The sequence below is a fragment of the Poecile atricapillus genome, chromosome 6, assembly GCF_030490865.1.
Source record: "Poecile atricapillus isolate bPoeAtr1 chromosome 6, bPoeAtr1.hap1, whole genome shotgun sequence".
Classification (NCBI taxonomy): Eukaryota; Metazoa; Chordata; class Aves; order Passeriformes; family Paridae; genus Poecile; species Poecile atricapillus.
Window position 1 is genome coordinate 18,262,680 of NC_081254.1, and position 23,153 is coordinate 18,285,832.

Consider the following 23,153-nt stretch of genomic DNA (forward strand, 5'->3'; position numbering starts at 1 on the left):
TGCAGAATATTTGCCATACTTTGTTCTTTTTGTAATGAACTGAAATCATGATTGCTGTGAACATTTCAGGAAAGCAGGTTAGAGAATCTTTTAGCAATACAGTTGCAGGGCCATAAGTTTCTTTGGCTGATTTTTTATCTTATTTTAAACATCATTTGTTAGAAAAAGTATATGCTTTCAACTTATTTTTCCATTACTGACATATCAAATTTGCATTTTGTTAAGCAATACGAGGATTCTCTCCGCAACATAAAATCTGCAGTTTTGAAGAAGCAAAAGGTTTGGATAGGATCAATGAGAGAATGCCACCAAGAAAAGATGCTCTTCAGCAAGATGGTATTAATACTATAAACACAGCAAATGCCAATGGAAACAATGGAACTGGCAACAACAATGCACAGTGACCACATCAGCTTCTGGTTTACTCACTCATGTCCTGCCTGAGAATTCCTAGATAACTGCTTTTTGATGTGACAACAAATTAAATAGGGGGATCACTTGAAGTGACTACTTAACACGAGATGGAAAACCATCTGACTTGATCCCACTGAAGAGAGACCATCATGCTTTTGAGACAACAGCCCCTCTCTTACACGGTGACCCAACCTCCTGGGAGTGTGTGCCTCACCCTTTCACACAAAGTCCATCACTGGCTGCTGCAGCTTCAGAAGAGATCTGGGGAAAGGATCGGACTGTTCTCACTAAAGCACACCTAGACTAGCATCTTATGCTTGTGTTGTCAACACTTTTAAGTTTACAAATGGGATTTTTCTTTCAGTAGAGGTAGTTTGTTTGTTTGTTTGTTTGTTTTTTTAAATCAGACTTTCAGATACAACCCTAAGAGCTAACTATTTATTAATGGATGTTGGTTTCATTATATGTCTTTAAAATTATAGATTAGAATGGTCTTAAAATATCTGAGGCTGCAAAAACTGTATTTTAAATAACAGAAAAAATGCCAAAACATTTCACTTGGTCATTCTGTAAAATGCTGACCTCAGGTTTACTCCTTTAGATGTTGCTAATTCTATATTGTATTCCCTGTATTTTTTAGTTACAGCTTATCAGAAGATTTCTATGTAGGAATGTTTATTACTTGAACACAGATTTTAAAAAAATATTTAATTTAGAAACTTTTTTGCCCAGCTTTTTCAAGACTTTTCCCCACCTTGAATTAAAAAAAAAAAATTATATATACTAATTTTAAAAGTAAGAAAAATATGGAAGTGTTAATTTTAAGGTACTTTTAATTGAACTTTGTACATTGTTTAAGTAAATTTTGATTCATATCAAGTCTGTAAAGCTTGGCATTGTATTTTGTGTATGCATGTTTTCATTTTGCAAATATTTAATATATAGACCTATGATGTACATCTATAGGTTACCTAGATGTTATGGGCACTTTTAGTTTATTGTGAGTATTACGGTTGCATAAATAGCTAATAATCACTGGGCTGAATAGCTGCAAGCTTTTTATTATTTTTAAATCTGTAAAGGAAACTGAACCTGTATCAGACATATTTTTTGTTTAAGCAAAGCAGCGCGTAAGCAATTGCTCTGTTCAACTGCTAAGGCATTAGTGAAAGTGTAAACTTGAGACTGCATGTATTTTGGTATCTACAGGACTGCTTGGTTAAAATAAAAATTGAAGCCCTGTGCTAATTTGTTCACAAATAATGGACTGTTCTGATTGCCAGTGTACTTTGTTATATATTTTGACATTTGCTACATGTCTTTCTCATCCCCTGGAACACAACTTGAAACTTATGTCACTAGAGTTCATCTCTTTTTTTTCTTTTTTTCTTTTTTTGTTTGTTTGCCATAAACTACAATCTGTACATACCCCTAAGTTGGAAATTTTATGCATGTTCTGAACTATTCAAGTATTTTATAAACGGTAGCACACAATAAATTTTGTGCATGGGCTGCGGCTCCTATCACTGTGTACTGGTTTTATTTGGCATACATAGGTCTAATCTGACCTCGCAAATTGTTTAGAAATAGTCTTCAATATTGAAGCCATTCAAAAATATAATACAGAATGTCAGATTTAGCTTGCAGAGAACTAGTTGAATGTAAACACTATGTTATTTAAATTTTATTCCTGCTGCATTATTTTTGCTTTTGAGTTCTCTCTTGGAAATATTTTGTGTATGGTAAGCCAGACATCCACTTTTGGCTTGTCAGAGCTGGGTTAGTGGAGTCTAGAAAAGACTTTTATACATAGTTGCATTTCATATGTTGGTTTGAATGAAACATTCAATTACTGAAGTGTGTTGGGGCTGCTTTTTGGGCAGAGGGAGAAAATTGTTTGTTTTGGCACTCTGTACAGACACACGAATTAGCTTTTTGGCATATTCTTTTTAAACTAAGGACAAGCTGCTGAACAGGATGAGAATTAGGATAAGTGACATACTGTTGGTAAGAGGAGTTTTAATACTCAATTTTACTTTATTGCAGATGCATTCTAATTGGAAATTCTTCTCAGAGTTTGAGTCCAGAAGATCAAGTTAAAAGTGGTAAGTTTTTTGGCTTTTTTATGAAACACTCCTATCGCTGTGAGCTGTACAGTCTGCATATGGTGACATATTAGAGCAGAACAGAAACCTATTACGAAGTACAGCTGAAATTTCATTATGAACATGATGACAGTACCTTTCTCCCTGTAAGTGGTAGTAGAAAATGTCACAACCCCACAAGAAACTATTTGTCCTGATTTGATACTCAGATCCTGGTTGTGATGAAGATTTCAAATAGCTGGAATTGTATATATGAAGAAAATACAATATATGTGTGGAAAGGCCTCACTGTAATTGGAGAGAACTGGTTCTGATACTTGTATGGCAGTAAGTGCCCAGCAGCAATGATGTTCACTTCTGTGAGGATTCCTTTGCAGTATTTGTTTTGCTGCTGTAAGGACTCCCTTGCAGTATCCATTGTCTGTAATAGTTTTTGCCAGATATGAAGGCATGTCTGCAGCATAGGAAAATACACTGGGTAGTGGTTGGCCTGATTTCTCATGCTGTGTTTCTCCTGTCACCCTTTAGGCAAGTAGTCAGGTAACAGGGTTGTGTCTGGGGGTGTTCCTGTTTGTAAAGTAGGCACTCATTTTTTGCTACTGTGTTTCTGTAAGGTGGAGTCTGGAGCTGTCTCTAATTCTTATATTGTTTGGGAGAAGAAATTATTTCCTTACTCCCAGAAAACTGTAAGTAGTTTGCATTACTTGTTTCATGCTTTCAGCATTTTAAGGAGGGGAAGATAAAAAGAAGTCACCTTTATGTCCTTAGTCTGTTCTTGGGTAGGGAGGGGAGAAGGCATGGCTTTGACAGCCAGAGGAGACAGGCAGCAAGAGCTGTGAGTCACTTCTTCCCTGAGCCGAGGGGTGGGACCATCATCTGTGGTGTGCTTACCTGCAGGGCACCATCAGCGAAGATTCAGAGGTGGGCTGGGGTCTCTGACTGCCCCAAGGAGTGTAGCTGTGTGTTGGTGGAACTCAGAAGCAGAAGTACAGACCAAGCTGGGTCAGGTTTTGGGGGGTTATTTTCCAGCAGAGCCATGTGCTGTCAGGCAATGTGCTGCCATTTGTTGAGCCAAACGGGGAAGAGCAGCCAAGTTCACAACCTACCTGTATCCAGTTCCATGGCAAACAAACACCTTCACCTCCCAAAATTATAGTGTGAAACAGCATTCCTTTTAAAGCTTATTAAATTCAATTGTGAAATTTTGCTCTAGTCTTATGCCTTGAATTGTGAAGATTGGCCCCCTTGCAAAAAGCCAGATGGTTGGGACTGAGGATGGTTTTCTCTTAGAAAGAGAGGTCTCTTCTGGTGTGAGTCACACTTTTGGAGGGCAGACTTTCATACCAGCTTGCTTTTTTTTTCTAAGTGCTTCTGAAAGCACTATGACATAAGTTAGATAGAAAATTAAGGTTTTTTCAGAGGCAAGATAGACAGTGTCTGTTTAGTCTTTCCTTGCCTATTTTTTGCTAAAATGTCATTATCAATCATTCGGTTCTTGATATCCATCTAACAATTCTTTGTTGCTAGCATGTAATGAAAATATTTTTGCCATAAAATAGGTAAAATGTATTTACATAGAATAGAACATAGAAGCCTATTTATCTGCTCATTTTCTTTTATAGTATGTATGAGCCAGATTTAATCAATATTCTGCTTTGAATGACAAAGGAAGTGGTAGGGATTTTTGGTCACATATAAAAATGCATATGTACTAATATGCTTTAATTAGTAAGTGTTAAGGTGCTTCACTTGTAAGGAAGTTTGTTCAATAATTTCAAATAAATGAGAACCAAAACTTAAAAGAATCTTGGTCAAGCTTGGAAAGCTGCTGACAGGGTAGATATCTATGTACATACACATATATCTAGCTCAGTAAAGATGCAGTAAAGATGACCAAAGCAGTGCAGAGTAGAATGTCTTCTAGTCTCTCCAAATCAACTTCCATCTATTCTGTATTTGAAATAATTAATCTGACCCAGCTGAACTATTTCTCAGTATGAAAAAAAGTTTGTAGTCTAAAATCAGATTTAGGTTGCAGACCAGTGATATAAATAAAATACATAAGCTTTTTTTGGTATGATACACTTGATATTGTTCTTGCTGTGCAAAAACCTCTATGTTCATGCTGTGCAGAGTGAAAGGTTTGTCCTGTTGGAACTGGCTCTAGCAGCCCTAGTGATTTTTGTCTGAGAGATACTATAAATGGATTTTTTGCTGTTTGTGTGAGGATGTCCTGTAATACAACTGTTACTTGTTAAAGCATTGATGAAGGAACACACTGCTTATTACTGCTGGACTTAAAGCTTCTCTTAAATTTATGGCTGGGGACTGCTTCAGTGCAGCTTTCTAAAAAAGCCAAATGTGCTGTTCAAAGGTGTTCTCTTTAAATCCTTTGAAAACATCCACATAGCCATTTATATTGTGTAGGTCACAACTGCTTTGGGTTGGATTTACAGGTTAGCATTAAAGAAACGCTTTTTCTCTGCTTGGTCAGCTGCTCTATAACTTACTCCTTTACAAGGAGGGACTTCAGAATCGGATCCAAGATGATTTTATCCTTTCCATTGCTGCCTTAAGCATAACAATAACTAACCACTAATTTGAGGAAGTTAACAGGGGTGGACAGTCAGATTCTGCCAAGGCCCCTAAATTGTGTATTGTGTAAACAGTGTCTTGTACTTAAACTGAGCACTTGGATGTTTTTCAACATTATGATGGAAACACATTAAAAGGGGTTGGGGTGTGAAATGCTTTACATCACAGCCTCAGGCTTTGTTTGTCTTCTACATTGAGCTCAGCAATTTAGGTATTTCAGAAAACTTGAGTGCTGGAGATTCATTTCACTGAAACAGTTGACTCCCACAGAGACACATGCAAGAATCCAGTAGAGGGGAAGTGGTTTTGTCTGGGTCAAGAAGACTAAGGCTTAAGGTCTAATAGATAAGATATATATTTTATTATACAATAAAGAATATTATGTGCTGTAAATTAAGGCATTGTAAGTGCAAAAGCTTACTGAATCATCAAGAAGGCATATCTGATTATGCAACCTTTAAAAATTATTCTTTTACAAGGATAGTTAGTATCTACTTAAAGCATGTTTCATGTCCTCCAGTTTGTTTCAAAAAAAAAAACAAACCAAAAAACCAGATAATCCTCTTCTATTGCCCAACAATTGCCAGCAGCAACTTCCGGTAATCACCACTCGTATCACTTGCTATCATTGTAGCCAATGTCTTCTGATACATTTGTGTGAACATCTGTTTAATTTGCACAAGGTCAATCTATGCAAAGACAAAAAAAAGCAGGAAACTCAACCACAGTGTATGCTTTAAATCTTAGAGAGTCACCCCACATCTCTTCCCTTTTGAACTAGAGAACACATGCCAAGGATGAGATGTGCAATGATTAACCCTGTGCAATGGACAAGCCTCCAAGGATGGAGGAGCAGCTCCCAAAGTAGAATGCAGCAGTTGTTCCGTGCTTTGTTAAGATTTTGCTCTCCTAACTCTGAACAGCTGAACTTCTCACCTGGAGGTGTTCACTTGCTACATAGACAGGCAACAACAGTTAAAAAGGAAAACAAGCAGTTACTTCTATCTAGGCAGAGTTAATTAAATTACTACATGAAAGCTGGCTTCAAAACTAATTAACACATGCATCTAAATGTGAGCCCCATAAAAACTTCATGCAGTACATGATATTACACCTGTGAAAGGAGGACTAAGTGACAAGCTGCTTTGGGTAGGTGGCTTTCTGCTGCATGTGACTGGTACACAGCAGAAAAATTCTTACCTCACTGCGAGTGACTACAATTCTGATGAGGGTAGAATCATCTGTGCCAGCTCCCTTCATAGAATAATAAAGTCTTTCTGCAAAAAATGCTGGACGATTTAAAGCACATTGCACTGCAATAAAGTATATTGTTAGGATTAGTTCCAGTAAGATATCCTTGTATAGTGATACTTGGTAGGATTTTTGCTGTAGACAGCTGAAGGTTGGTCCTAATGAAGATCCAGTTACTGTGAATAACAGGACCTGTTTATAGAGCTAAGCTTATTTTCAAGTTGACCAAATAAGTTATGCCTTCACACAAAAACTTATGGTTAGTAGCAGTTAACGCCTCTGAATGTGCTTTTCAAAACTCTCTGAAATCTTAATTCTCAAACAGGTAATTCAAAAAAAGATATTCTCCTTGGATAGCCGGTATTGGGACACAAGGTATTTTACTCATGTTCCATTGGTAGAATCTCACTAAGAAAATTACAAATGCAGAAGGTTCTCTAGTACTTCTGTAACTCTTGTAGTTACAGAATAGATCTAGTTTCAAGTAGATTGTTCACACCTAGAGATGAGGCATTATTCTTCTACCTGATCCTCAGACCTGAATTTTTTCCATTAAACTCTTGAGTAGAACATACTCTGGGAAGTTTTTGCTTATCCATTATGGCTACAGAATGGCTGGCATTTGCATAAGCACTGATATGACTGGTGTCCCCAGATTTACTACTAAATACTAAATATGATTTTCACTATAATTTAATTGTGCTGAATTCTGTTGAACTGCTTTACTATAACAAGTCAGTAGGAAAAAGTTCATTCAAAACAACATCTTCTATTTTGCTAAACTTGTCCTTAGCCACAGCTGAATTTTTTGGGGTAGATGGTGGTGGGGAACTGTGCCTTCAGTAGGTTCATGTTGGCTCTGAGGTTATCTGTGTGGGTGGCTCAGCTGTCTCTGCTGAGGAGCTGCACACCCAGTCATGGCTCTGTGACACTGCTACCCCCTCTTCCAGAATTCTGAATTATACAGCTACAATCACTAACCAGTGAGCCTTGGTTCTGTACACTTGCCTGCCTTCCCAGAGAAGTGACAAGTAGTTTCTACATGGCCTTTTCTTATCTGAAACTGTCTTCTTCATGATGGATGCTTATTTTCTTCACTTAAATGAATATTTTCTTCATTTAAGTGCAAGATGAGCCATTTAAATAAATGAAGCTACTTCTGTTCTAGCAGAGTCTCTGATTATGTGATCATTTGCCATATGGCCCATGCTGAATTAGATTTTTCTTTGGTTACATTTAGGTTTGATTCCTAAAGTAAAAGGCGGGGAGGGAAGAATATAACTTACCAATAGTCTTCAAACCACGTTCCACATTTCCAGAAAATTCTCGGTCAATGCTGCTTAATAAATCACGATTAGCAATCTACAAATAAATGAGATTAATATGTGGATGATGAAATGTAGTAGCAACTGGAACCCTAATTTAAAATACATTAACCAAGCTCATTTGAAATCAGTGAAGAACTCTTACCCTGGAGTATGCCTCAACTGTTGCTTTCAGTTGGGGAAAACTTCTGCTTGCCAGAACCATATTAAAGCAAGATTCATCAGTCCCAAGTTTTCCTTCACCCGCTTGATACAGACGCTGAGCATCTTCTTGAGCTTTTTGATAATCCACAGTTTGATTCTCATCACGATTACCCTTAATGCAAAGACAACAGATTTCAAATGAAATTTCACAGAGAAAGCTATGCTTTAACTGCCTGCAGTGTACATAGACCCCAAGCAGGTATCTTCAAAGCTTGAAGCAGAAAGAGAAATTAGTTTGAAATACATTACATTGCTTTAAAACATCTCTGTGGTTTAATATTCTTTATATGAAACAAATACAAAAGTGGCTCAAAATCCTGTCTGTAGGACATGCATTAAACTGCAGATAAACTGATTCAGATAACTTCACCTCTACAAGCCATCTCATAGTTCTCATTAAGTACTGTACTTAATTCTCTTTTACTTAATAACGTAAGCTTTCTCTTGATTTGTTTGTTTCTAGGCTTCAAGTTGCAAAGACTCTTCCCAAATGAACTAATGAATTATCTTACTGAATATGCACACCTGAAATATCTCAGGTTTCCCTCCTATTTTGTTTAGAAGTTGCTTATTTCAAGTAAGAATGTCTTCAGAAAGCACTCACTACATTTGTGTCAGTAGGGCTTATATGACATTTTATGTGCTTTGGTGGTTGTTTTGGCATTTTGCTGCCCAGTGCATGGACGGATACTGCTAAACATACTGGCTGAGAAGGCTGAATACATTCTCTCCAATACCGTTGTATCTATAGAGGTTAATATGCTATTTAAATAATGTGATTGTCAGTTGTTGTAAACTACTGGATTTATCAAAATAAAAATTAGCAGCATGAGCTTCTCCAGGTTTGCTTTCTTGTGGATTTTGACTTTTAACCAAATATCTAGAGCATAGCTGAACTCTCACAAAGGTAGAAGCCAATGAGATAGGGAAGTGGCGTAGAAATTCTAACAGAAATAGGCAAATTAATCAAAGAAATGTGAAAAGTTGCATTAGTTACATATTTCTTCCTAAATATGAGTGATTGTAAGTTACTGTTCATCAACACAAAATGAGCCCTAGTAACTGATACCAGATAAACAAGCTCCAGTGTTGATATAAAGGGAAGGCAGACTATGGAGTAACTTGGGGGGGAAGTGTTGCCCTGTGGCATATTTTACCTTGTTTGTAGGGATTTTCACAGGCATTCTACATACCACAGAGGTTATCCACTCAGCTTCACCCAAATTACTTCGTTAACGTAGGCAAAAAATAAAAAGCATCTTGCTCTAATAGCTGTGTAGAGCACTGTTTTAGGGAACCATTTGGATGCATCTGCACAGTATTTCCATGTAACTTCTGATATTAATTGAAGGTGCTAAATTAGGTCACACAATTCATCATGGATTTGTAGATAAGAAGTATCTCTTGAGAAGGAACTGAAGTGTCATATCTTAGGGAATAAATCGATGACCACGGGCTAATTTCTTAAAAACCTGCCTCTTGCTAAGCACACACAGGCTATTTATGGAGCCATTATGACTAAACACATCAGACTGTACACTGTTATCTTATTAAAAAAAAGTAAAAATTAAAGCTCACCTGGCACATAGATATAAGTAATCGTTCAAAGTGTCCTGAAGTGTCTGATCTGATGTCTTGTTCAATGTCCCTTCCAAATTCTGATTTATAGCAGTTCACTATTTCACGGATTTCCTGGTTTGTCCTTGTGCAAAGGATCTCAATCAACACGCTCTCCTGAGTGCCTGCTCCCTGCAGGCAGAGAAAACAAAGGCATAACTACAGAGCACTACCTGTGCAGTTTTCTTCAACTGTGAAATACGGCAGACATCTGTTATTTCAAAACCCAATACAATCTAGATTGTAAGAACAGTAGCCCTGCAGTGTGAAAGCACCAAGCCTGCTGTATACTTAAAATGGAATGAAGATTCCTCAAACATGTAATTCTGCACCAGTTCAGAGAAATACACTAAAACTATACATCCATATCAGTGACATTGTTCAAAGTTAAATAGAAAATGGTTTAGGAAGGAAAATCTTTGGCAACCTTAATCTGGAAACTTACCAAAGGAAGGTAGAGCCTTATGATAATCATTAAAGTCAAAGACACGCATGTAAATTCTGTTTTGGTCAGTACACAAGTGTATTCCCTGTCCAAATGTGGCTGCTTCTGCAATGTGGAACTTTTTATAGATGCTCTCCTCCCCCCAGAATAGAAGTTAATTGTGCTTTCTGTGTACAGGGGGCTCTTACTGGCATGAGCATCTCAATTCAGGGAAGGATTAGATAGACGCATGTGAGACTTCTAGGTAATCTTACATTATGAACTTTTGAAACTCATAATAGTTGAGTGGCTATTCCCCATTGAAGGCAGATCTTCATTTAGGCTCCGTGTTCTCCAGAAGATGTACATTCATACATGGGTTGGATTACTCATTTCCACTATCAGCCACCTGCTAGCTGCTGCAGCTCAAGCAAGACATTCCAGTAAACTGTGGATGTACCAGTTTACCTCAGTTAAAAGTTTAAACCAACTAGCTCACCTAATCTCTAAATGCTGTCTTTATATTTCAACAGATACATCCATCATCTGATTTTAAGAAATTATTTTCTCATTGTCTTTTTTGGGGGAAAAAATGGATAATCCAAAAACAACTTTCAGTAACAAAGGTTTGTTCCTAGTAAGAAAAGGCATATACCTTTAGTTTAAGCATTGGTTATGGTTTTAACAGCACCCTGGCCCTTTCTAGGTTCTAGCAAAAATGATGCCCAAGTGGTAGATAAGAGGTTCTGTCCTGCAGCCTTTCCTCTTCTACTGAATGGACATCTGCTCTGAATTGGCTAATCCTGCAGAAATTGTCTGGAAGTGGGGGACACGGCAGAAAAGAATTTTGAGCCCTGCAATCACAATTTTCAACAGTGCTGGAACCAGGTATTCTTAGATGAGCATTTTAAAATAGTTTTAAACTGTTTCCTTCTCAGGAACACCATACCTTCATTGCATGACGTAAACTCCAGGCGTCATAGTAGGTACTAGGCATGAAGAGGGCTAGAATCAATTCTTCCACATTACCACTTAACTCAGACTTCAGATCTTTAATTAAGTCCTGTTCAATTATAAACACAAAAAGGGCTTTGAAATGTGTTAATATTTGTATTATATACTGAAGAAAGATCAAATTAGAACTTATTTTTATGACTTATTTCTAACTTTCTACCTTTGTGTTTTACCTGTAAAACTTTGTTTTATTTCTTATTTAGAACTTCCCTCAGTTCAAATCTCCAGCAGCTCAGCTTTTCTCCATTATCTCCTCACTAATGCCACAACTACAAAATTTCACTTTAGGTTGCAAAAATGACAGGGAAGAAATTAAATTAACCTGGAATTTTATTTACTATCAAATCCTGTCATTTCTCAGTTTGTTTCTTGGGGAGAAGAAGATTTCAGTGCTGGTTTGTGTGCATAAAAAACTTAGTAGTTTAAGACATTAATACAAGGGCTGTTTAAGCTTGATTATTTTCTGTCAAGCATTAGAGAAACTTCTTGTGTGGTCAAGGACAGAGACAGCCTCCAGCCTTTGCCCACCCCTCCTTCTGCCAGGTATCAGGACAATCCTATGTCAAATACCAGATGTCTCCCAATACATAAGGAATTTAACCAAAAGAAATGCATTTTTAAAAGGCCCAAATCATTTCTCAGGGCTAAAATGCAACCAGGCAGTTAAAGCAGCAGCTGAAAGTTTGGGTTTGTTTCCCAGTTCAAAGGACTAGTGAACATACCTTGCCATACATAGTCTTGAAAGCTGCCTTAATTTTTTGCCTTTGATCATTGGAGCGGTTAGCAACAACATTTATGATGGCCTGCTCATCAGTTCCTTGGAAAAAGAAAGGCAATGTCATGTAAGAATATCCAAAACTGTGCATTTTATACTGTTGAATTTTTACAAATAAAATAGTTACATAATAAGAGGCTGCTATTTAAGTCTACCAAATTTTCTGTGTAACATCATCTACTAAGTAGCCCAGGCCATTTTGAAAATGTAACTTTTCAAAAGCTTGTGCGGGGGAGGTACAGTTAAATAAAAACTGAAGAAAACAACAAATTGGTATTAAGAAGTTAGATCAATAAGAACTAAAGCTTATATTGCTTACTTACCAAAACCCTTCATAGCTTTGCGTAGAATTTCTGCATCCCTTCCAGCATCGAAGTTTGGAGCAGCTTGAATTGTACCCTGGGTACACTGAACCACTGCAGCAGGCTGAAAAATAAGAGTCACATGTAACTAGATATCTACACAATAAAAATTCAAATTAAAATCACAACTCTATAATCAGTACTTCAGAAGGAGTTGTCCATCTTCCTCTAATACAGAATCAGGGCAACATTACTCTGAGGGTAGATGGAAACTCCTGATGCAGACCACAATCAAAACCTTTGGAAATCAAACATTAAAACTACAGAAGCCACATAAGATTAATTATATAAGAATAAACAGCACATACCGGACCAGGCATTGGGGATGGTACTTGTCCACCAGGAAATCCTAGTGAAAATAAAGAACAAGGTAGGAGAAATTAATTAGGTCTCCTCTTGTTATGGAAATGCCATCTAATCTCAATATAAAGCCAGACCTACCACTGCACACAACCTGTTTCCTAACCATACCTACCACAGTCAGTAACTGAATTTCTTCCCTTGGGGATAAGGGGAGGAAGCAATCACAGATGCGTTTTGGTACATACACTAGCAAGGCAATTCTAAAAATACTAAACTTACTGGTGCTCTGGGAACTGGAAGGATCTCTCATTATGAACTTCTGCTGTTTTTGACAGAAGCCAAGACAGCCCAAACAAATGAAGAATGTGTGTTACATGATGTCTTTAAAAGCTGTTATATACACTTTAAAATACCTAGCATATAAACAATAAATATTCAGGATTCATTGCTGCAAAAAGGACTGAAGTATTCTTATTTTGTGATCAAAAGCACTGGTAATACAAAAGCTAAAACTATTTTTTTGTACTGGAATTTTTTTTTATTCATAATATGCATGCACATTCCTTATCATTTTAATAGCAACTTAGTACCAGAGGTAACAGAGCAATCATAAAACAAAAAGATTTTGCTGCCTTGAATTTCTTTAAAACACAGCTGATACATTCCAGGACAAAAATCACCTCTATAGTTACTGACCACTCAAATCATTACAAACACTGCACTGCTTTTAAGCAAATGTGTGCATTCTCCTTTCCTCTCTCCAGTGTGTCAGGAGTCACTGTGAACACACAGATCTGAAAAATGCAATTGAGATTAACAGAACTAATAGATACCCATTGAATGTCAACTCTGGATTTCACAGTTCTCATCAGATACTTGCAGTTTGAAAAACAGTAAGCACTAAACCACATCATGACCATTATTCAGGGACAGCCATCCCTCTTGGATGTAGCACCTCCAGAGATGGTTCTCATCAGCCCTTCAGTGGCCTGGTCAAGAAATGTGGCAGGAGGTGCACAGCGTACAAACAGCTGCAAGTAACAAAGGTAAGGGCCCTAATTTGTTACTACCTATCCTGGGGTCTCTTGGTATAACCTCGGATGCTTGAAGTTTCTTACATATGACATACCTGGAATTTGTGCTGGTCCACCTCCAGCATAGCTTTGGGCAGGAGGCTGCTGTGGATAGCCACCAAAGCCAGGCCCCGTAGGAGGCACAGCAAAACCAGAGCCTGGAGGAGCCAGGGGGAAAAAAAAAATCCAGACTTTAGCACAGTTAGTATTTTGTACTTGACTTCTTGCCACAACAGGAGCCAGTTTATTGAGCAGAGCTATGTAAGAGACCAGTTTTTCCATGTCTGTGCAGTGACCCAGAACCACCAAGGCTCTGCCATCAGCATGCAGGTATTTACTGCTGGATGGCAACCTGGCTGCCTGCCTGTGTGCTGCTGCCTGAACCAATCACAAAGCTGCTTTTCTTTACTATTTCTAATGAGCACAGGGAATGGTTACACTGGAAATCACTCCTGACTGGTACTCTAACAAAGGATCTTACCTCCAGGATAAGGTGGCATTCCTCCAGCCTGGGGAGCTCCAGGGTAGCCCCCTGAAGCAGGGTAGCCCCCTGGTGCAGGATATCCTGCTGCCCCTGGAAACCCAGCATTCGGTGGTGCTGCAGGATAGGTCCCTCCTCCTGATGGAGGGAATCCTCCAGGAACAGCAGGATAGGCATACTGACCAGCTGGTGGATAGACAGACTCCTGACCTGTCGGCTGAAACACAAAAATGGGATGTCTGTATGCCTGTTAACAGCACATTAGAGTAAAAACTCCCAAGCTGCCAAAATGTCCATTTGTATAATCGCAACATGAATTAGCTGTAGGGCTTGAAGCAGCAGAAGTCCTGAAGCCTGGATGGGATCCTCCTGGTTGGGTGTCTCCTATGTTGACACAGAGAGTGCTGCAGGCTGGAGGTCACCTCTGGATGGCCTGTGATCCCATCCACTCTCAAAGCAGGGCCAGCTTTGGAGTTGGGTGAGCTCATGCAAGGCCTGATAGTTTTCAGTATATACAAGGAATGGCAAATTCACAGCCTCTCTGGGTCCCTGTTTCAGTGTTTGACTACACTTCTGGAGAAAAATATTTTCCCCAAACCAAATTGCAGCTGCAACCTGTATTTGCTAGCTGCCCTTTCACTGTGTACCTCTTGGCTCCAATGTCTCTATTGCTCCTTCTCACCCAGCAGAAGACTGAACAGATCTGTGCTTAGCCTACTCTTCTACAGGCAAGCAGCCTTCCCTGGACATGCTCCTCTTTGCCTCTGTCTTTGTTGTACTTGGAGGTCACAACCAGACACCGTATCCCAGAGGTGCCTGGTGTGTCATTAGCCTTCCTCCCTGAGGACTTGCAGTGCTGAGCCACACTCCACTTGTCAGCCACTGGGACTCCTGGTCCTTTACTGGAAAGCTGCTCTTTCTATCCCACACAAGCAGGAGGTGAGCTCAGCTCAGCTTGCCTTCTATGAAGCATTAGGAGCTCACCCCCTGTTGAAAGACTTCTAAGAGCACAGTAGCTTTGAAACTTCTGCCTCTCTTGCACAAACAGTACTTTGAAATGTTACAGGGTAAGAACTTTCGGGTTTGGTTTTTTTTCCCATTTCCTTTGAAATCAAGGTTATAAAGCATGGACATTCAATGATTAAATCTGGATCACTGAGTCAGATTGAACACCTATACAGGTTTTAAATAAAAAGAACAAGTCCAACAGCTTTATATTTGTTTTGCTACATGTAGGATTTACCAGCTATACCACAAAGGTTGCTATTAGCATTAAGATATATTAGAAACATTTACTTGAAAGATCTGGATCTCTAAGGGAAAGTTCTGTAAGGTAAAAGTCATTATACGTGATCTTAGAAATCAGGCATTCAAAATCAGCTTCAAGATGAATGGACCCATTACTCACTTTCTGGCAATCATCTTTACTGACTAGCTTCAGAAATACAAGTCACACATTACATACAGTACACATTCATTCTGGACCCCTGGAAACAGAAATAAAGTGCAGAGCAGTAAATCCTAGCTCAAATGTTCTCCTCAGGTGTGGCTGCCCGAAGATTTCTACCCCCAGATTCCTGTGCCCAGGCTATACAATATTATTTTCCTCAGAGGTACAGTCTAACATTTCTCTGCCTGACTCAACAAAAGATTTTATTGGAATTTAGATTCATAAATCCAAATTAGGATACTCAAAAGCCCTGCTCAGATAACTACCAGTGCTGCAGAAAAAAAATTCATGTATGTTTTTTGAATTGGTTATCACATTGGGCATCATCAATGAGACTAGGAAATCATGATAACAAGTCTAAAAGGTCTTTTAAATTAATTCATTGGAGCTGGCTATTTTTTAGATTTTTTAAAGATTTTTTTTTAAGAAAAAATATATTTTCATATGTAGTTAAAAATAAACTACAGCTAAAATCATGAGGGTTCAGAAGAACCCTGAGGGAAGAAAAAACATCCTGGAGTTAATAGTCTTGTTCCTAACATGTTTGTCTTTAGTTTGACTAACTTGAGTGTTTCAGAACAAGTAAGGGTAGATTGTAAAGCAAAATCATCAAAGAATTTATTGCATATGTTTATATGTATATATTTATATCTTGCACATATTTGTAGCTTTTCACTATCTTAAAGGCATTCAGGCTGAGATCCATGCTTAAGCCTAGATCTGTACTACACAGAACACAGGTAAAATTCCCATAATTACAGTATGACAAGTGCCATGGAAGTGTTATGAGTGCCATGTTCAGTGCCAATAAAAGCAGAGCTTTGAAAAATATTGCAGGCATATCAAAAAGACTGCAGTATCAGCCATATATATTTCAGCCTTCCATTAAGCTTCCTTCAAATTTTTAGTCCATTCAGCTGTGAGCTGAAGATGGAACAGTGCTGTGGACAGGGTAGTCAAGATACAAGTCCTCTATCCTCAGAAAAATATTTATTTGGTGTTATATAAAAGCTGGGCTACTTGAGTGAAGTGTTCCAAGCTCTTTCTGACATCTGTGACCACTGAAGCTTGTTCAAAATCTCTGTAAATCCTGGGATATGGTAATATGAGTATTTGTTACAGATTGGTTCAGAGATTACCTCTAACTCTACATGTAAAGAGCCTCCTATTTACAGAGGAAACTTTAAAAAATAAAAAAGAAGAAAAAGAATTGTTGAGATGAGACAGCTATATTTAATAAATTAAACTCACAAGAAAAAGATAAAATAAAACAAGACCAAAGACCTTTTTGGAACAATGGGCATCATTAAAAGAAAGTAAGCTTCCTTGGAAGTCTTGTGTGACAGCTGTAAAGTCAGGGTACATGAACTGACAGCTACTATTTATAGACACATGGAGCACATTAAGAAGGGGTATTCACAGAATACAAATGTATTAGGAACACATTCAAAAGCCATACTTACAGGATAACCAGGGAAAGCAGGGTAGCCATCAGAAGGGGGATAACCTGGGTATGACATTCTGGGGGGGAAAAAAAAAAAAAAGGTATCTTCACTGTGAAGCACTATATATGAGTTTGTAGTAGGTATTTGTTTGCTAATTACCTGTTAAATCCCTTGAATAATCTGCTAGTAACCCACATAGCTTTTCTCTCCTGACCATAGCAATCAGAATTCAGAAGAGAAGCATCTTCAATTTCATAATTAACTGACATTCTTATTTATGGTCAGACAGATATTTAAGCATAGTAAGAGGCTCAAACCTCCAGAAAGCTCTGAAATATAGTATATACTCTGAGGTATCCAGCCAGCAGGAGGGAGCTGAACCCTTTGCCAGGACAGAAACCATGCAGGTTTCCCGACTACACCAAGCACCTGTAATCATCATCCTGCACTGCTCTGCTCACAGGGGTAGCTCCTGGGAGAAGAGCAGCACCCTAGCTGTCCCATGTAAAATGGTAATTTGATAATTACCATTAATAATGCTGCAATCCCTCAGCATTACTTCATTTATGGAACAAATTTCTACTTCCTGACAGTAACTGTTCATTTTAGTCACATTTTTAACAGAGGGACTTGGGGAGTAGGGGTAGAGATCATCCCACCTTACATGTTGCCAACCAGCTGGGCAGGGAGATTCGAGACCACTAGCCAAGTTATGAAGCATTTAATGACAGGGGGAAAAAATGGGCTTTAATTTTGGCACAAGCATCCTCAAGTTGAACAGCGGCACTGACGTCACTACTTTTATAACCAAAACAACAACAGATTTTTTTCCGCCAGACTGTCGTTTGTCCCCGCTGTCCCCGGATGGGCACGGAGCGGGTCAAGCCGGGGGCCGGGTGTGAGTCAGCTGCGGCACCGGCCCGCGGTGAAACATCAGCGGGCGCGCCGCGCTCCGGGTGTCGGCCGGGAGCTCCGCCGGTGAACACGGAGAAGTGTCCCCGCTGTGGCTGCTCCGCCGGGAGCACCGGCCCGGCCCGGCCCCGCACCCGAGGCGGCACCGGGAGGGGGCACCGGGAGGGGGCACCGCCCGATCTCTCCGCCAGCACCGCGCCCGCCCCCGCCGCCTTTAAGGGCCCCGCCTGCCGCTGCCCCGCTCCGCTCAGGGCAGTCACGCATCGCCCCAGGCTCCTCCCGCTCCCTCAGCCGCCAGCCGCGGGCCGGCCCGGCGAATCCTCCGGCGAGGTGGAGCTGCGGGCGGAGGCAAGTATCCGCTGTCCCGGTACCTACTTCTCCCGAGGCCACCGGGCAGCCCCCGCTGGCTCCCTGGGGCAGGTGGCACCTCCCTCGGCCGGACACCTGCCGAGCCCCGAGCCGGGGGCGGCCGCGGCTCCGGGAGCTCTGCCCAGGGCTCCATCCAGTACGGCCGCCCCCCGGGGCTGGGCCCGAAGCCCCGGGCGATGTGTGAGCAGAGCCGGGGCTGCGGCCCAGCCCCCGGGCAGTGCGAGCGGGGCCGGGCCGGGAGCACGCGAGTCGCGGCCGGCCGGCTCCTCCCTCCCCCCCAGCCCCCTCACCTGAGGGAAACTTGCGGAGCCTCCGGCCTCTCTCCGCAGCCACACCGCAAAATGGAGCCTGTGCGGCCGGCGATGCCCGCCCCGCCCCCGGCACCGAGCCCGCCCCGCCCGGCCCACGGGCCGCGCTCCCCGCGGGCAGGGACACCGCGCCCGGTGCCGGTAGTGACGGCCCTGCCAACACAGACCCCTTTGCTGTCTGGGCGGGTTGGCCCCGTCTCGCTGAAGGAAAGCTGTGAGATGCCCGGCTGTCCCTCGGGACGGACAGAGGTAAGCTCACAGGCGCAAGTGCCACAAACGCAGAGCCGCTCGGCAGTGGAGCTGTGTCAGGGGAAGCGGTCACACAGGAACTGCCCGGAGATGCTATCCCACGGGAGCCTTTTGCCACCCCCTAGGAAAGGGAGAGAAAGGTCCAGGCTGCAGTTTCCCTGTAGCATCACTGCAATGGAGTTCAGTCCTAATGAGTGTAGTTCCAAATCTGTAATCCAGTAACACATGAGTCTTTAGATCAAGATCATAGTTCAGTAATTGTCAGGGAGTCCATCAAGTCACCCAGGCCACCAGAACTGCATGTAACAGGCCAAGAACATAAAAGACCTAAGTGCATGGAGTTGGAGGAGCTGCTCCTTTTGCTGTAGTTACTGAAGACCAGGATCTAGGTCCCAAGAGGACATAAAGGTAAGATTGACTGACTACTACATACATTTTTCTATAAAGAAATCTTAATTATAGTTATTTGTATGTAATTATGGGGAGTACGCTTACTGTTTTGTTTCTGTCTGTTTATTCATATTATGTTTTGAATAGACATTACACACATAGTCCTCCCTTTACCTATGGTTATTCATAAGACATTCTAACAAACAAGATACAATTTATGAAGGATTCACCTATGATACTATGCTCCAGTTACTTGAGGTTATTCAAAATATCCTCTTTTTTGTTTATGGCAAACATGCTAGCAGTTTAGAGACCATTCCAATGCAAACAGCTTTGGTTGTTTCCTATAACCTGGTACAGCTCTAGATGAAATAACAACTGTTCTATTTGTCCGTAAAGCAGTGTGAAGTGCAGGCAGCAGAAGATAGGTGGGTAATAATTTACCATACTTGCTTGCTTCAAATGAAGAGCACCTAAAGCCACATAAATCTAATACGTTACCTATCCAGAAAAATTGGGCTTGTCCTCTCTTGTTTGCCCAGAACACATGAGGAGTGGCGTTAAGAATTTAATCCTCACAGAATTCTTCAGCTGACATTCTGAGTGCATGTCTACTTTATTTCATTTGTTAAGCAAATTTCTTTCAGGACAGGTATATATTTTAATCCTTGTTTCCATGGGAACCAAGTACATTTGTAAAATACACAATTCTTTATCTTTTTCATTTAGTGGACTGTTTTGATTTGAGCTACTCAAGAAAATAACAATTTGTTTTAAAAACAAGTGTAAGAGGAAGAAGAGAATATTTTTAACAAAATTGCATGTGTCTGAAGAATCTTAAATGCATTGAATGTTTATGTATCAATGAGAATGTTTGGAAGTACTTTTTTAAAGGATGCAATGGGACTATTGTGGTCATCTAAATTTCACTGTCTGTATTTAGGACAATCCCTTGGCTTGTTACTATACCTAGAGTCCACACATTTAGAAAAGCTTCTAAAAACCCGTGCAGAGTCAAAGCAACTTCTCGCTATTAGAAAATTCAAGTTTAGTGGAGAGACAAATTTTTGTTCTTCTCTTTTGTAATATTCTTGCATCTGATCCTAAGACATGGTACTGAATAGAATTCTGGTCTGGAGTGACTTGGCTCAACTGCATTGTTGTGCTGAGTGCTGTCAAAAGAGCTGAAACAAAACTTTTTTTTCAAAAATTCCAGAGGAATTTATTGTTGGTGATGTGGGTGACTAAAGCATTTCTGCTTCTCTGTTCCATGTGTCCTGGTTGGAACAGTGTTTCCCACTTAAGTAATATAAAGTCTTACTTTTGGTGCTCTACTCCAGCCAATATAGTTAAATTAAAAAGAAAAACTTTTCCCAAGTTTGTTGGAAGAACTGGTCAGCTTTGAACCATAGGTCAAAGTGTAACAAACTCACAGGATGCTGCAGTGGTCTAAGTCTACATTATGTCCTAAAAATACTTCTCCTGTTAGACTGCCTTGTGACTGCAGTTATTAAAATGCATAGTCCCAGTAAGGTGTTGAGTTAACCTCTGCTGTGTGCAGGGAGCTGAGCGAGTTCAGCTCATTTCAGGAGGAGCTGTGTGTTTGCTTAGCTGCTCAAGGGAGCCACTGCCCAGTGAGTCATGTCAGAGCTCCACCCGCCGTGCTCTGAGCATCAGGGTTTCGCACAGCCCTTACAACTGAGTTGCCAAACAGTCTCTAGTTCCATTGTGAGGAAATTGAAGCTTCACGCTTCCTCAAAGCACAGGAGAACAGCGACTTGTTCTGCTTAACTGCTCTAGAAGGGTTGTGTGTCTAACATTTTCACATCAACCTTTTAATCCTTAGGATTAAACTCGTGAATTTCAGGTATAGGTGGCATCTATCCACAGGTTCACAAAATTACACACCAAAACACTGCCTCCTCTTTGCAGCAGGTCTAAGTGCTCTGTCAGGAGATTGAAGTGACTCAACTAAAAAGGCAAATTTAGTGACCTTCATCCCAGTACATGGAAATAATTACCAAATTAAGTTGCTATTCTAGCAGCAAGGATTTAAGTTTCAAATTGCAGATGACAAAATAAGGTTTGTTATCCCACCAATATAGAACCTTTTTCTGGTGAATCTCATTGGTTAAAAAATAGTGGACCATTACCACTTCCTCCTGAATTTTGACGAAGGCATTCCATAAATACAAATTATAAATATTTATTTCTCCTGTAAGTATTAATTTTGATAAGATGGATGGATTTGATACATTCAATTGTAACATTGAACTCTGAATATTATCTGTTCTGAATATTATTATGTATATTGAGGAGAAGAACTGTTCAAGAACTTCATGCTGAGGTAAAAACCCAAGATGAGCTCAACTAAGCCAGGATTAAAAAAAAAAATCTAAAGATGTTAAACATTTTAACATTCTTAATAATTTACATCTTTTGAGCCATTAAATACTTGAATGCTGGCAGCTGGTAAAATAGTTGTTTGAACAAGGTATTCTAAAGCCTAATATTTCCCAGGAAAATATGTATTCTGCCACAAATAAATGTAATGCAGTAATGACCATGAATTTATACTCATTTAGAGAAGTCATCTAGGAAAGGAAAATGCTGAATGCATCACAGAGGATGGAAGTTTTTTATTGTATAAGTGAGATCACTAATATGACTAAATATAATATACAGAAGGATAACAGAGAATTATCTATCTCGACTGTGTAAAACTAACTTGTCAATTATTTGCAGCAACACATTCTGAAGAAACAAACAAACAAAAAAAAAAAAAAGGAGGAAGTTCTTTAATAAATTCTTGCCATTTACAAATCAATACAGAGTTAAAGCTTGAAATCCTTGGTGGTATTTCCTGACTCCCAAGCTTTTCCCACCAGATTTTCTATTGAACTTTAAATTTTTAGACAGAGTGCCGTAGAGTGGAACAATGCCTTTAGTAATTCCTGTCAGCATTTTACAACTCTAGAGAAGGAATGCATTCTAGGTAACAGCACAGCTCAGGCTTTAAAATTAAGCAAAATGAGGCATTACACTGTTGTGTGCCATGTTGTCCTTTGTAAAAGTGGTCACTGAAATTTGAAATCAGACGTTCAAAACTCCGGAGTCAAAGTACAGATCACCATGGACAGAATGGCATCAGACAGTTTTTAAAAAGAAAACTCTTCTCCTGCTCCTCTTCCAAGCATTTGGCAATGTCTTGTCTTGCAAAGGCCTAAATGCATGGATTTTGGTCACTTAAGACACACCTCTGCTTTGCAGTGAATCTTTCTACCTAGGAAGACATAACCTCAGTCCCGTATCACATATCTTCATTAGTCTTCAGGTACTTGCAAGGACTGGCAAATTCCACAATGATTACAAGCTGTTCTTGGAACTTGGCAGTTTGTGCACACCAGCTTATAAAACAACATAGATTTTTAACACTCTAAAAGCTGAATAGCTTTCTTTTTATGTTTTCTCTCTATTCCAAACAGGGAATGGCAAAAAGTTTCCTGCAGAGAGATCAGCGAAAGAATATTTTGCTTCCCTCCCTACAACTTCTTTGCAGTAATTAAGAGACTTATCCACCTTTGTAGCTTCCTTTTTTCTTCCATTCATGTCAAAACACTCTTCAAAAACCCCTTGATCTGAAAATTTTGAAACATTAAATGGCTGAATTTAAGAATATTACATTTAAAGTAGAGAAAGCAAAACATTTTTATTCAGACTAATTAAAAACCAGAGTTGAGTTCTAATACTTACTTAAAATTCACAAATAACATTTTCAATGAGATGAGGATCTTTGCTGGACTTTCAGTTTTCACATACATTGACCTTGCAATTAGGACTTAGAATTTAGCATTGAGTCACTGGGGGAACGCTCTAGATTGGAACAACCAATACAGGATCTATAGATTTGTAATCTGAGTCTTATTCTTGGATTTAGTTGGCAAATGACCAGAATTATTTTGGAGAACACTTTCTTTGCCTACTTCAATTTCAAATTCATTCACCAAACTAGATTAGTAAGGTGGGAACTCTTTTTTTTTAGGGTGGGAACAGTTTTGTTGTAGAAGAGGGATGCTTTAACTTTGTT

At 39.7% G+C, this 23,153-nt stretch overlaps 3 protein-coding genes across 17 annotated transcripts in view; 2 read left to right on the forward strand and 1 right to left on the reverse strand.

Annotated features, from left to right (window-relative positions):
• Positions 1-8,726, forward strand: part of PPP3CB (protein phosphatase 3 catalytic subunit beta) — a 47,384-nt gene extending 38,658 nt beyond the window's left edge. For 6 of the 8 annotated variants that reach the window (XM_058842092.1, XM_058842095.1, XM_058842093.1 and 3 more), the window contains one exon: positions 226-1,937. In XM_058842092.1, coding sequence (XP_058698075.1) covers positions 226-404 — 179 coding nt within the window. In that variant the 3' untranslated portion in view covers positions 405-1,937. Of the gene's footprint in view, positions 1-225; positions 1,938-2,460; positions 2,520-3,133; positions 3,206-8,357 lie in introns of those variants that run through there. The other 2 variants (XR_009277917.1, XR_009277918.1) reach the window with 2 other exon arrangements.
• On the reverse strand, positions 5,446-18,487 carry ANXA7 (annexin A7). Of its 2 annotated transcripts, none has more exons than XM_058842098.1 (13): positions 18,410-18,487; positions 16,857-16,914; positions 13,944-14,160; positions 13,519-13,620; positions 12,395-12,435; positions 12,048-12,150; positions 11,672-11,766; positions 10,885-10,998; positions 9,473-9,643; positions 7,836-8,006; positions 7,652-7,727; positions 6,315-6,427; positions 5,446-5,803 (listed from the first exon to the last, which is right to left on the reverse strand). In XM_058842098.1, the coding sequence occupies exons 2-13, from the start codon at positions 16,911-16,913 to the stop codon at positions 5,681-5,683; spliced, it is 1,383 nt and encodes a 460-aa protein (XP_058698081.1). In that variant the 5' UTR covers position 16,914; positions 18,410-18,487; the 3' UTR covers positions 5,446-5,680. The 2 variants fall into 2 exon arrangements, with proteins under 2 accessions (XP_058698081.1, XP_058698082.1); XM_058842099.1 differs by lacking the exon at positions 18,410-18,487 and adding an exon at positions 18,126-18,237.
• The window catches only part of LOC131580667 (myb-related transcription factor, partner of profilin-like), a 28,539-nt gene continuing 22,565 nt past the window's right edge, over positions 17,180-23,153 (forward strand). For 3 of the 7 annotated variants that reach the window (XR_009277922.1, XR_009277928.1, XR_009277919.1), the window contains exon 1: positions 18,544-18,676. Coding sequence is in view for 1 of the 7 variants with exons in the window: in XM_058842102.1 (XP_058698085.1) it covers positions 18,461-18,676 (216 nt within the window). In the remaining 6 variants the exon portion in view is untranslated. The other 4 variants (XR_009277920.1, XR_009277923.1, XM_058842102.1 and 1 more) reach the window with 3 other exon arrangements.

Coding starts and splice junctions, on each gene's coding strand:
- ANXA7 (XM_058842098.1), bottom strand. CDS start 16,913: ATGTCATACCCAGGTTATCCCCCTTCTGATGGCTACCCTGCTTTCCCT. Junction 11,767..12,047: donor CAAAGCTATGAAGGGTTTTG/GTAAGTAAGCAA, acceptor TCTTTTTCCAAG/GAACTGATGAGCAGGCCATC. Junction 7,728..7,835: donor CAGTTGAGGCATACTCCAGG/GTAAGAGTTCTT, acceptor ATTTATTTGTAG/ATTGCTAATCGTGATTTATT.